Source organism: Pseudorasbora parva, chromosome 19 (genome assembly GCF_024679245.1).
Source record: "Pseudorasbora parva isolate DD20220531a chromosome 19, ASM2467924v1, whole genome shotgun sequence".
In the NCBI taxonomy this organism is placed as follows: domain Eukaryota; kingdom Metazoa; phylum Chordata; class Actinopteri; order Cypriniformes; family Gobionidae; genus Pseudorasbora; species Pseudorasbora parva.
The window spans coordinates 41,295,093-41,310,257 of NC_090190.1; the positions used below are offsets into that span (position 1 = coordinate 41,295,093).

The window sequence follows — 15,165 nt, forward strand, 5'->3', positions numbered from 1 at the left end:
CTCTCTATCGTCTCTTTCAGCTGAGGAGCTTCATGACACACACACACACACACTCACACACACACTCACACACACACACACACACACACTCACACACACACACACACACACACACACACACACACACACACACACACACACACACACACACACACACACACACACGTTGTTCAGGTCTGTTTGAATCGTTCCTCTCTGTCGTCTCTTTCAGCTGAGGAGCTTCATGACACACACACACACACACACACACACACACACACACACACACACACACACACACACACACGTTGTTCAGGTCTGTTTGAATCGTTCCTCTCTATCGTCTCTTTCAGCTGAGGAGCTTCATGACACTCAAAGTCTTTGTGACACTGAAGCGACTCCAGGAGCTGCTCGAGGTTAGAACATCTGAATTCATCACACACACACACACACACACACACACACACACACACAGACAGACTCACTGAACGTGCCCTTTATGAATTTTCTAGGTGCAATGGGCTCCAAAATCATCTCTCTGCCTGACTTTGGTGAGTTAAAATGGGTTTATATATATTTTTAATTCTATTTATAGTTTAGTCAGGCAGACATGATGGGAAATTTGTTTTTGTTTTTTCCAGCCATGGAGAGAGAAGACACAGATCAGAACACCGTTACCCAGAATACCCTGCTGTTACCACTGCCAAGTAAGATCAGTAGTTTCTCTTAAAAGAATTAGTGTATTATATATATATATCATATAGTATTATAATGCTGTTATTCTGTATTTTAGGACGCTGCAGATCCAAGGACATCTCACTGCCAAACCTCAGTAATGCTTAAGTTAATTTCAACGAAATATAAATAACGGGAGTAATTTATGTCAGTAGTTTAGATTTTAATTGTAGTTTGTATTTCCTACTGGTGTTTTTAAAAAGAGAATATGGTCAGACTTTAGTTTAGGGTCCAGCTATCACTATTAATTATGTGTTATGTAAACTTAGGGGAAAATAGGAGTGAGGACTCAAGTGCAGAATATAAGGATTTATTAACAACAACAAAAAAACATCATCACAAAACAAAACCACGAGGGGGAAAAAACATAAACTAGAAATACTTAAAACTCAAAACATACCAACACGGGGAACCGGGAGACGTAGACACAACGACGATCCGACAAAGACTAACAAACACCGGGAGCTTATAAAGGGGACAAATCAGGCAGGGAATGAGGGACCACAGCTGGGACAAATGAAACCAATAATGAGAGAACAAGAGGCGTGGGATCAAGACAGAGACAGGAGCGCATAACCCAAACTAACAAAACACCATGTGTGCTCACGAGACAGGACAGGCATGTGACACTATGACTTTTATCTCAATAAACTCTTAGTTACTGATTATAATAGTTAGTAAGGTAGTTTAGATTAAGGGATGTAGAATATGGTCATGCAGAATAACACATTAATATGTGCTTTATAAGTACTAATAAACAGCCAATGTCCTAGTAATATGCATGACAATAAGCAACTAGTTAATATGAGAATTGGACACTAAAATAAAGTGTTACTGAGAATTTTTTTAATCAGCATTTTAAAGGGTTAGTTCACCCAAAAATGAGCCTGTGATGTTTATCTGCTGACCCCCAGGGCATCCAACATGTAGGTGTGTTTGTTTCTTCAGGAGAACACAGATTAAGATTTTTAACTCAACCGTTGCTGTGTGTCGGTCATATAATCATGTGAATGGGTAACAATTCTATAAGAGCAAAACATACACACAAAAAAAACATACAAACTCACATGAGATCGGCCAATAGCAAACCACCACCATCCAATCAATTCCCCACAGACACAATCAAGCCCCGCCCAACATTTGTTCCTGTTTGAGAAGCGTTTCCCTCGGATATACGGCACAATAGAGAAGAAAAGTAACTCACTGAGTCATGGTACATACAGTACCAGGGGAGGTTAAAATAGTGTTTTCTAGTTCAGGAAACGTCATCAGGGTAATAAATAAACTCTTTAACAATGTTGCATTTTATAGTAAAATATGGTCTAAAATACTTTATCTGCACATTACACTGTTTTTCATGTTGTACGTTGCTTGTACTGTCTTGTATTCAATGCATCAGTGATATAAATAATTGTAAATATATTTGGCTCAGTTACACAGACAGGCTTAACTTAAGCCAGTATTAGGCCTTAGTTCTTTTTGGACATTTATGTATTTTTTATAAACATGGCATCAGTGGTGTGAGTCTTGAGATGAAACAATGGCACTGTTACTGTATTTTAGGATACGTCACTGTAAGTTTCTTTCCGTGTAAGCAGCTCAAACGTATTTTAATCTGGGACTAGCTTTTGTCTGTGAAACCGAAGGATTGTCTTTTTTTTAGTCTTGCCTAAAAGTATGCAGTAGAGTTATATATTTATACTAGAGTTATTTTTCTGCCAGTTTGAATGATTTTACTGTAGATTTAATGTTTTCTCTTGACTGAAGCATGAACCAAGCCACAGGACAGTATTAAGAGGTTTGTGTCTTTGTCTCATTATTCAAGAGCTTTAAGGGATTACTGTAACCAGCAGAGGGCAGAATGCCGCTTTGAAATCATCTATATTGTGCAGTGTCCTGCTAAATAACCAAAAGTATCATCATATTTACTGTGTTTACACTCTTGTGTGAGCAATATGGGTTTATATGTGTGGCATGTTTACAGGAATCATCAATAAATATCATTGATGTGTCATGCAGATGTGGTCAGATTGAGTGTCAATAACAGACCACAGCAGGTGTGTGTGTGTGTGTGTGTGTGTGTGTGTGTGTGTGTGAGAGAGAGAGAGAGAGAGAGAGAGAGAGAGAGAGAGAGAGAGAGAGAGAGAACTGATGATCGTTAATTTACACACAAACAAACGATGATCCACTTTAATAACAGACTGTCATTAAAACACTCCTCATTATTGTGCTCTTGATCACAGCATACGAATATCAGAACATAAGCTGATCCATCTTTATTTAATTTGTCAAAATAAAGTGATTCATTCTCATTATTTGAACCACCTCCATTGATATTAATTAGCCTACAGATCATTATTTCCTTCAGCTGACAGGACAAAAAACTGGCAGCCTTAACTGTAAACTATAGGCTACATATGATAATAATACATATTGTAACTGTTTAATTTGTAATACTCCCATGGTAAATAATGCTGTTGGAGGATGAATCTGTCACTCAGAAATTAGTTGAAGATTTAGCCTCTATTAGCGTTTAAAGTCTGGTCCGCTGCAGCGAATCGGTTCGTTTGAATGAACTGTTCAAGAATCTAATATGTGTTTTTGAATCATCACGGATCGAAGTGTGTTGCTATTTACCACCTTTACAATAATGTATCATGGTAACCAGTTCTCTCTAAAATAAATACTTAAAATAAACAGTTATCGTTAATAATTACGGTAAACTATGGAAGCCCGTTTCCGCCACTAAATTAAAAAAAAATAATAATAATTGCGACTTTTTATCTCACTATTCTGACTTTTTTTCTCACAATTGCGAGTTGGTGATGTTCTGGGGATTATATTTCCATATAATAACACATCAGAATATGAACGTTATCACCTCACATCCGTTCTGTTTCAGTGCCAAAGCTTGCATTTAAAATCCCATCAAGAGCGCGTTTGCTCAGAGATATTAATGCCACTCAGGTAATAAGACAATCATTCCATCATTATCAGCTAAAACTACAGTTAAAATACTTATTATAATGTGTTCACGACACAACTCATATGTGTCGGGACGCGGCAGATCAATGACTTTATCATTCGCAATTGCGACTTTATATCTCACAATTCTGACTTTATAACTTGCAATTGTGAGAAAAAAAGTCAGAATTCGGAGATAAAAAGTCGCAATTACTTTTTTTTATTTAGTGGCGGAAACGGGCTTCCATAATAGTCTGCTCCTCGACCGCGGAGGAAAGCTTTTTTTTTTTCCTTAGGGAAAGAAAGCTGCTGCTTGTCTACGTTACTGCGATTGTAAAGAGGTGGTATTTATGTAGCTAGTAACAGCGTTAGCCCACGAGTTATTGATCCGGGAAATTAGAATCTGTGACTATGCAGCCAACTTTATTTAAGTAGCCTAAATAACTTTACTTAGGCTAAAAGACTGTTCTCTGGTTTGGTTTCTAAATAGGCTACGTGCGCATGAAGGTTGCGGTTACACATTCAAATCGAAACAAACATCCGCAATATGTACTCAGTCCAAGTGCTCCTGATTTCTGCTATTTTGCCTTCTCGGTGTGGTAAGAAAACTCCATTGTATTTTTCTATGAAACGTTACTTTCACTTAGTGTAGGCCTATTATATAACGCATTCATATAGTAAATGTGTTTATTAGCAAAAAGAGTTGTGTTGAGAGAAGCTGTAAAGTTTGGTACAGAATACTGTAATCATGTTTGTTTAACGTTAATCAATTTATTCCATTATGATTTGTGATTTGGGTGGTGTTATGTTTAAACTTTGTTTTTCTTTTTTCCTCATACCAGAAATCCTCTCTCTATTCTACATGTACAGTGTCATATCAAAATCTGGAGACATTTATGAATTCAACAGCTCAGTGGAACTCAATGACATACAGATGAGTGTGTGTGAGAGTGTGTATAAAGCAGATTTCATGACTAGGTTGTGTAAGAAATCGAAGAGACTCTTTAATGAAAGAGATGATCTGCGTTATAAACAACAGTGGCTTCAAATCAACCTTAAAACACTGATGGAGCTCAAGAGGAACCAGAACAGCTCACAGGACACGGGTGATTATTCATTAACATTTTGTCATAATGTTTGAAACAGTAATTTAGGATGCAAAAAATGGCAGGCTTATATTTAATATATTTAATTGTTTATACCTTTTTAAAGATTTTTTTATATATATTTAGCACTAACCGACAGGTTATGTTAAAGGGATAGTTCACCCCAAAATGAAAATTAGATATTTATCTGCTGACCCCCAGTGTATCCAACATGTAGGTGTGTTTGTTTCTTCAGTCGAACACAAATGAAGATTTTTAACTCAACCGTTGCTGTGTGTCGGTCATATAATGGGGTGAATGGGTAACAATTATATGAGAAATCAAATCATACAAATGTAACCCCTACTGTTAAGACCGGGACTCGAACCCAGGTCCGCCGGCATGAGAGTCGTACGCTCTAACAAGGAGGCTAAAGGCTACAACCTCTAGCGTCAGCCGCTAGAGCGTCTCTTGAGGTCAGAGGAGTGAGGTTTACTCGCACAGCAACTACTACTAGCTGGCCTCTGTTACACAAACAAAAAAAAACATGCTTAGGCAACGTGCACAAAAACCCTGCTGCTCCTAACGACACATTGATGTCTTAAGATACGAACCGATCGGTTTCTGTGAGAAACACAGCAGTATTTATGTTATTTTTTACCTCATATCCCGACGAGTCTCATCAAGTTTTCCCATCGGCTGTAACTTCTGTCTAATGAGATCAAGCTGGCGCGATCATAGACATATACTATGTAGATTCCTCATTCGATCGATCTGCGCAGGCACAACTGATATATATATATTAATTAGGGCTGCGCAATATGGCCACAAAAAAATCCCCTCGATTTACGATTTTAATCGATTTAATTATTTATTAATTTATTTATTTTTCCTCCTACTTAAAATTAATCTGCAAGTTTTAACTTTATTTTGTTTAGGTAAAATATTTGCGGCTTGGTAGAGCGCCTACCTGGGGTGCAAAACTTTCAGCATGTGAATAACCCAGACCAATCTTACAGTATAAACCGGCACCATATTTTTTGCAGTATACATAAAGGTTTATTAATTGATATGCAGATCAAATTAACTTTTATTTACAACAGAAATGTGCAAAAAAAGTATAGGGAAATGTTAAATGTTATGCTATTTAATAATATGCTAATGTTATTATTAAATATAGATTACCATTATTCTTCAATATTCTCACACTGAACTGACCGACAGCTTCAGTTATTATAAAATGAGCTCTTTACTTGCTTTCTGTGTAATTTAGTTTTTCATGAGACTTGGTGACTACGTACTTTTCTCCATATATTAGGAGTGGAAAGTCTAATAAGTGCTCTTCTGCTGGTTATAGTGGTGGGCACTGCATATCTTTTTTTTTTTATTTATAAAAAATGCTTGTTTGCCACAAAATGGATTAAACATTTAAAAGAAAACATAAACTAAATAACAAGACCCCTTTAAACTTTTAGTTTTACAAACCATCACATTAAAAATAGCATATTTTGGATAGTGTACAAATAATGTACGAAACCATTGGAAAGTGCTTGAATTTCAATCTCAAAAGGTTGTACGAATCCTGAGATAAATAAAGACAACAACATTAAATCCATGTGGTTTTACAGTAAATCATGGTGAATGTTGGTGATTTGAGACTGAAACTCCTGACCTTCGCTCATGTCGTCTCCACGTCAGCTCTATTTGATCTGATATCTGTGGTTCATAACAGATAATTCTGCGCCGAACGCTTCCACTAGATCAGGGGTTTTCAAACTGGGGTCCGGGGACCCCCAGGGGTCCTCCAGAAGGTTCTAAGGGGGCCCCAGAAAATTTTAGAGAAATAAAAGACAAGGCAAAAATGGATAAAGTCTACCGAACAGAATACCTTTTTTGAATTGTAATTCAAAATTGTATATACAGAATTGTATATGTTTGCTTTGTATCTTTCTGTTGTAAGGCAGTATTCTTAACGCACTACATAAGCTGCTTACATACATTTATTGTGAAAGATTCTTATGCAAATTTATTTTTGTTAAAAAAAAATATTCTTCAGGTTTATAAATAATACAATAATTATAGCCAATTCATTACGCCTGGAAACAATATTTTGCATTTATAATGTCAAACAATTTATCTAACAGTTTAAATGTTTCTTCATAAAAATATATGGATTTATGGATTTATCACCCATCCCTATCCCCATATATATATCTATGACCGCTTTCTGGGTCTGGATTGCAGGTCCGCTTTGTTCAGCCTTTCTAGGGACACCGCAGTTAGGGATCAATGGTTAAAATTGAGTTTTAATTCATAATTATTACCCAAATCTCTGTGCTGCACATTTTACGGAGGAAAGCTTCCAAAATCGTCACTAGTTCAATGCAGGATTCGCACACCGGCTTGACCTGAAAGATGGAGCAGTTCCAACTTTAAAACAGAAGCCGTTTACGGGACACAACCTGTAAGTATGATTAATCTTTCATCAGTGTGTTTTCCTGTAATAGTTCGTATTGTTAATTGTACGTTGTAGCAAGGAAGTAGACAAATAACACTGTTGGCTCTGCAAACCAGTTTGTTAAATGCTCATTCATAATTAACGTTATCCGACAAACACCTAACGTTACAAAAAAAAAAAAAATCTCAACAGTGATCTTGCTTGGAATTAGTGTAAATTATTCTTTGATTTGCGCTTTTATGTATTGTTGATCTACAGGGATGCTAAACATGGTTCTGTGTTTGATTCGGCTACTATAGTAAAGGCAATGTTCAGTGTTGGTTTTGGGTTAATAGTTCTTGCGACAGATATTCGGCTATAATCGTTCTAAAAATACAAAAGGTGCCATTCAGTAGCGATCACTATAGATCCGCAGTCTTAACGGCTGGTAAAGGTAAGGGGTTTCCGAAACACATGCACTATACGGTTAGCCAATCAGAACACAGCTGGACCAGCTAACCAATCTGAGCCCATTGCGTATTTCTGAGGGAAACCATCAGACCGTTTTTACGAGGAGATACAGAGCAGTGCATAGTAACGGTACCTAGTAACACATGTTACAGTGCACCCCACAAACACAATCAAGCCTTTGAAAGAATGTTTTACCACCCTTTTAAATTAACAAAATATCCTGACGTTTCCAAGCTTTAAATAGCAGTGACAGGTGCCATTGAGTTTAAAGCCCAAAAAAGTGCATCCACTCATAATAAACATACCCGGCTCTGGGGGTAAATAAAGGCCCTCTGAAGCGAAGTGATGGGTTTGTGTAAGAAAAATATCCATATTTAAAACTATATAAAGTAAAATATCTTGCTTCCGCCAGACCGCCTTCCTTATTGAACTTAGACAGAAAGTGTAATGCCTCTTGCGGTTCAAACACTTACGCTACATCATCGTCGCACCAGTTATGCTTTTTTTAAGTTGAGTATGAAAGGCGGTATTTTAAAAGTGATCTCCTTTAATCCTCTGTTTCTCTTCAGATGTTCATGTTGTTCAGTGGAGGCACGGCTGTGCGGTTGAGCGTCGCTCTGATGGTTCAGTGATGTTTCCTCAAGGCACTGATGAATACGCCTATGATGGCCAGACCTTGACCTTTGACCTCTCAATGCACTGGAAGCCTTTAGTCCTTGACCATAACGTCACATGGGACAGAGAATCAGTTTCCAGCCTGAAGAGGAAATGTGTGAAGACGTTAAGCAGCGTCACCGACCTTCAGCGAAAGGGAAAGATCATCATGAAGTGTGAGTTTGCATTAGCATGGTTAAAACCAGAGCATTCTCAGTAGTACTGAGTTATGGTCTGGCAAAGCTTCATAGACAAATCATTTCCAAAGGGGTGAGTGTGTGTGTGTGTGTGTGTGTGTGTGTGTGACCTGGTAATCCCTACGTTATGGGGACAAAATGTCCCCACAAAGATGGCAATATCCGAAATCCTTGTCCTTGTGGGGACATTTTTAGGTCCCCATGAGGAAAACAGCTTATAAATCGCACAGAAGGAGTTTTTTTGAAAAAGTAAAAATGCAGAATGTTTCCTGTGATGGGTAGGTTTAGGGGCAGGGGCAGTGTAGGGGGATAGGATGTACAGTTCGTACAGTATGAAATCCATTACGCCTATGGAAAGTCCCCATAAAACATGGAAACACGACTGTGTGTGTGTGTGTGTGTGTGTGTGTGTGTGTGTGTGTGTGTGTGTGTGTGTGTGTGTGTGTCACCAACGCACAATGACGTAGGCAGAACGACGGTGAATCATCTGAGACTCTGACAGTAATTCTCTGTTTGTGATTTTGAGGAAGATGTTGAAATGGCTTCCGGCGACTTTTGCCGTTGTTGTAAAATAAATTTGATAATAGCTGATAATAGTGTCCAATTAAATAATTAATTAAATAAATAAATGTATCTATTTGTTTTGTAAAATCACATGAAATTGTTTAATATATTTCACAATTACCTCTTCCACACACACTATTGCTATGTTTAAAAATCTATTTTTTCATTATTTAATGTGCTTTTTCAAAAAGACATTTTTTCCGAAGATTTTTTTTCATAATAATAGAGGACATTTTACAAATGCCAATCAACAGGCAGTGGGCGGAGCATGGCGCTGATTGGTTAGAAGTTGAAGAGACAGATATGACAGATCATCTGTGTGTGGTGTGGTGATGACATCACAGAACACCAAGGGTGCTTCTCATTTCTTATTTGTGACTGAAAATGTATTTTGACTATTTTAAAACTATGAGAACTGTGGCTGTGTTTAAGGCAGTGCGTTTTTATCTTGATCAATTCCTACCTCCATATTAGTTTCCAATCAATTCCCATATTTCCCCTTGCTACTTGCCAGACCTAGCCTGACGAAGTCATACTCAATTCTAGTCAGAAATTGCCCCACCTAAAAAAATTCTGGGCGGGACTAAGTTCGGCTGGCATCCAGGCTATGCCAGACCCAGACAGAAAAAAGTAATCAATCTGAAAGGATTGTCCAATCAGCGCCATGCTCCGCCCACTGCCTGTTGATTGGCATTTGTGAAATGTACTCTATTATTATGAAAAAGTTGGTGCTTTGGAAATGCATGATTCGACAAATAGCCGTCATTCGTAAATGCAGCATATATTATGAAAAACGTCTTTCTGAAAAAGCACATTAAATAATGAAAAAAAAGATTTTTAAACATAGCAATGGTGTGTGTGTAAGAGGTAATTGTGAAATATATTAAACAATTTCATGTAAACATTTATTTATTTAATTAATTATTTTATATTTAATTAAATTAATGATTTAATTATTAAATTAATAAATAGAAATACATGATTTATTTATTTATTTATTTATTTCAGAATAAACTGGTACATTTAATTGTTGTTTCATTGAATTCATTATTTATTGAATTATTTCATTTTGAGTAATTTAGTCCTCCATATGTTCTTCCTTTGTTATTATGAAACTTTGGGACAATGTTTTTTTAAGATCATTTTACAACTTGTTACCTCAGAAACATTACTAAAACATCATTTGAATGTTGCAGTTAAAATGTTATATCTTGGTTTGCATTTAACGCTATAGGAACATTTTTTAAATGAGAAAACATTCTTAAAATATTCATTAAACATTACATTCAAATGTTTTCTTCAGAACGTTAACCAAACTTGTAGGGAATGTTAGCCAAAGTTCTGAGAACGTTCCCTGCTAGCTGGGATGCTAGCTTTTTACAATTTTTACATAACTACTAGATCTACTGTGAGGATAGGCACAGAAAGACCAGATCCAGAGGTGTGTGTGTGTGTGTGTGTGTGTGTGTGTGTGTGTGTGTGTGTGTGTGTGTGTGTGTGTGTGTGTGTGTGTGTGTGTGTGTGTGTGTGTGTGTGTGTGTGTGTGTGTGTGTTAGCACATGGTCACACTCCCCATCCTCCTCATCACAGTAGCCGGTGTAATCCACATCTGGTAGCCGAGTGTTGTTCTTTGCTCGGGTTGTAAAGAAAAGGAAAAGCTTAAATCGCTTAAAACAGAAACAATAGCTGATTCGAACGAGTGATGTTCACGGCGGCATCCATCTTAGTAATGTACAAAATCTGCTTCACCGTTGTTCTGCTGTCGTCATCGTGTAAAGCCCACCCCGATGTTTCTGATTGGTGCCACGATTTCAACGGATTTAGAAATGGGTTTGAATGAGCTCTTTGCCAGACTACTTGCAGAGCAAATCTAAATTTGCCGGAAGTTGTCTGGGTTTTCCCAGGCTAAGTTTGCATCAGATTGTGTTGAATGCATTCTTTCATGCTGGTGTGTTATTTTAAGGACTCGTGTCTGTCTGTCCTGCAGCTCGTCCTCGTGTTCACACTCTTGTAAAAGCGTCTGGATCTTCAGTCAAGCAGCTGCTGGTGTGTTTGGCCACAGGCTTCTCCCCTAAAGATGTGCAGATGGAGATCAGACACCATCAGACGGCTTTACCTGATGAGCAGCTGAACTCAGAGGGAGTCAGACCGAACGCAGACGGATCCTTTCAGCTGAGGACGAGCCTGGAGATCCTGCCGTATGAAAGTTATCAGTATGAGTGTGTGGTGGAGCACCAGAGTCTGACTGAACCGCTCATCATCCGCTGGGGTAACACCATCAACCGCAGGGGTAACGTCACCATCAATAAAAAACAGAGTCTGACTATATGGATTCTCAAGATCAATCATTAGTCTGTGCTGTTTTCAGTTGAGGGATGATCAAATCTTCACTAAAGCTTTTGCTCATACAGAATCGCAGATCCTCCGACTAGAATGACTAGTGAAATGTCTGAATGTTTTTAAAAATCAGTAAAAGGTTGTTTGGTGTCTATTAGTGGTTTGTCTGTAGTAAAACGAATCATATTAAAATGACCTAGAACACGACAAAGAATAGTAAAAGAGCTGAAGAGCTCCAAACTGAGGCAGATATGAGTGACCCATCCCAATGACCATTATCAGTGTTACGTGTGATTTTACACCAAACCTCGACAGATAATGCACCTTTGCTCTGTGACAGATGAAGATGCCTTTCGTAATGACAATGCAAGCCGCTCACTGTGGTCGTTGGATACAGTAATTGGATTTGCAGTTTGTGTTTTGATAGTTTTCCCCATCATTGTCCTCACATCTTATCAACTGAGAAAGTCTGTTAAACATCAAAGTGAGTATGATTTAAGTCTCTTAAAAAGACATAAATATGTTCAGAAGAGGAGACTGAGTGTGCTAATGTTTACCATTTCAGAAGCGCAGGACACACTGAAGACTGCATCACTCGTGCCACTATCAGGTGAGTCTGACTCTTCTAGAAGTTACACACCACACATGTCCATATGTCTCATGAAGAGTTGACACTGAATAACTCAAAGCACACTGAGATCATCTCACACACATTAACACTGTTACAGTATAGAGGAGATGAGATGATGAGACTGAGTTCTGTGTTATTTATCATTTCATGTGATTCTGCAGCCCTTCATAAAGCACAGATGGAACCAGAACTGTTGGAGGAAATCAGTGAGTGTGAACTGCTAAAAACCCAAAATGAAAACTGCATTTAAATGTTTGTTTCACTGTCACTGTACAGCCTCACTGTGATCATGACTAAATATATGAACACGTTTAATAATCATCATTTCATTCTGAACTCCATCAGGACCAGAAGTATGTCGAGGTTTTGCTGCTGCTTTAAATGATTCAGATGATGAAAACCCCACAGATCCCAGAGTGGAGGAGATTCAGAGTAGGTCCTGAACACACACACACACACACACACACACACACACACACACACACAAACACACACGTTGTTCAGGTATGTTTTGAATCGTTCCTCTCTGTCATCTCTTTCAGCTGAGGAGCTTCATGACACACACACACACACACACACTCACACACACACACACACACACACACACACACACACACACACACACACGTTGTTCAGGTCTGTTTGAATCGTTCCTCTCTATCGTCTCTTTCAGCTGAGGAGCTTCATGACACACACACACACACACACACACACACACACACACACACACACACACACACACACACACACACACGTTGTTCAGGTCTGTTTGAATCGTTCCTCTCTATCGTCTCTTTCAGCTGAGGAGCTTCATGACACACACACACACACACACACACACACACACACACACACACACACACACGTTGTTCAGGTCTGTTTGAATCGTTCCTCTCTGTCGTCTCTTTCAGCTGAGGAGCTTCATGACACACACACACACACACACACACACACACACACACACACACACACACACACACACACACACACACACACACGTTGTTCAGGTCTGTTTGAATCATTCCTCTCTGTCGTCTCTTTCAGCTGAGGAGCTTCATGACACTCAAAGTCTTTGTGACACTGAAGCGACTCCAGGAGCTGCTCGAGGTCAGAACATCTGAATTCATCACACACACACACACACACACACACACACACACACACACACACACACACACACACACACAGACAGACTCACTGAACGTGCCCTTTATGAATTTTCTAGGTGCAATGGGCTCCAAAATCATCTCTCTGCTGGACTTTGGTGAGTTAAAATGGGTTTATATATATTTTTAATTCTATTTATAGTTTAGTCAGGCAGACATGATGGGAAATTTGTTTTTGTTTTTTCCAGCCATGGAGAGAGAAGACACAGATCAGAACACCGTTACCCAGAATACCCTGCTGTTAACACCGCCAAGTAAGATCAGTAGTTTCTCTTAGAATAATTAGTGTATTATATATATATATCATATAGTATTATAATGCTGTTATTCTGTATTTTAGGACGCTGCAGATCCAAGGACATCTCACTGCCAAACCTCAGTAATGCTTAAGTTAATTTCAACGAAATATAAATAACGGGAGTAATTTATGTCAGTAGTTTAGATTTTAATTGTAGTTTGTATTTCCTACTGGTGTTTTTAAAAAGAGAATATGGTCAGACTTTAGTTTAGGGTCCAGCTATCACTATTAATTATGTGTTATGTAAACTTAGGGGAAAATAGGAGTGAGGACTCAAGTGCAGAATATAAGGATTTATTAACCAAATAAAACATCATCACAAAACAAAACCCACGAGGGGGAAAAACTTAAACTAGAAATACTTAAAACATACCAACACGGGGAACCGGGAGACGTAGACACAACGACGATCTGACAAAGACTAACAAACACCGGGAGCTTATAAAGGGGACAAATCAGGCAGGGAATGAGGGACCACAGCTGGGACAAATGAAACCAATAATGAGAGAACAAGAGGCGTGGGATCAAGACAGAGACAGGAGCGCATAACCCAAACTAACAAAACACCACGTGTGCTCACGAGACAGGACAGGCATGTGACACTATGACTTTTATCTCAATAAACTCTTAATTACTGATTATAATAGTTAGTAAGGTAGTTTAGATTAAGGGATGTAGAATATGGTCATGCAGAATAACACTTTAATATGTGCTTTATAAGTACCAATAAACAGCCAATGTCCTAGTAATATGCATGACAATAAGCAACTAGTTAATATGAGAATTGGACACTAAAATAAAGTGTTACTGAGAATTTTTTAATCAGCATTTTAAAGGGTTAGTTCACCCAAAAATGAGCCTGTGATGTTTATCTGCTCACCCCCAGGGCATCCAACATGTAGGTGTGGTCTGTTTCTTCAGGAGAACACAAATTAAGATTTTTAACTCAACCGTTGCTGTGTGTCGGTCATATAATCATGTGAATGGGTAACAATTCTATAAGAGCAAAACATACACAAAAAAAACATACAAACTCACATGAGATCGGCCAATAGCAAACCACCACCATCCAATCATCCAATCAATTCCCCACAGACACAATCAAGCCCCGCCCACATTTGTTCTTGTTTGAGAAGCGTTTCCCTCGGATATACGGCACAATAGAGAAGAAAAGTAACTCACTGAGTCATGGAGACCCTGTACATACAGTACCAGGGGAGGTTAAAATAGTGTTTTCTAGTTCAGGAAACGTCATCAGGGTAATAAATAAACTCTTTAACAATGTTGCATTTTATAGTGAAATATGGTCTAAAATACTTTATCTGCACATTACACTGTTTTTCATGTTGTACGTTGCTTGTACTGTCTTGTATTCAATGCATCAGTGCTATAAATAATTGTAAATATATTTGGCTCAGTTACACAGACAGGCTTAAATTAAGCCAGTATTAGGCCTTAGTTCTTTTTGGACATTTATGTATTTTTTATAAACATGTGGTGTGAGTCTTGAGATGAAACAATGGCACTGTTACTGTATTTTAGGATACGTCACTGTAAGTTTCTTTCCGTGTAAGCAGCTCAAACGTATTTTAATCTGGGACTAGCTTTTGTCTGTGAAACCGAAGGATTGTCTTTTTTTTAGTCTTG

The 15,165-nt window shown here is 38.1% G+C and overlaps 1 protein-coding gene and 1 long non-coding RNA gene across 2 annotated transcripts in view; both read left to right on the forward strand.

Moving 5' to 3' along the window:
- LOC137047929 (uncharacterized) overlaps positions 1-397 on the forward strand; it is a 4,400-nt gene extending 4,003 nt beyond the window's left edge. The window contains exon 5 of the long non-coding RNA XR_010899287.1: positions 333-397. This is a non-coding gene — a long non-coding RNA (uncharacterized lncRNA). The remainder of the gene's footprint in view (positions 1-332) is intronic.
- Positions 398-8,016: 7,619 nt separating this feature from the next.
- LOC137047420 (hereditary hemochromatosis protein homolog) lies at positions 8,017-11,438 on the forward strand. Its single transcript, XM_067425051.1, has 3 exons — positions 8,017-8,026; positions 8,241-8,501; positions 11,074-11,438. Exons 1-3 carry the CDS (start codon positions 8,017-8,019, stop codon positions 11,436-11,438), a joined length of 636 nt encoding a protein of 211 aa, XP_067281152.1.
- The last annotated feature ends 3,727 nt before the right edge of the window (positions 11,439-15,165 follow it).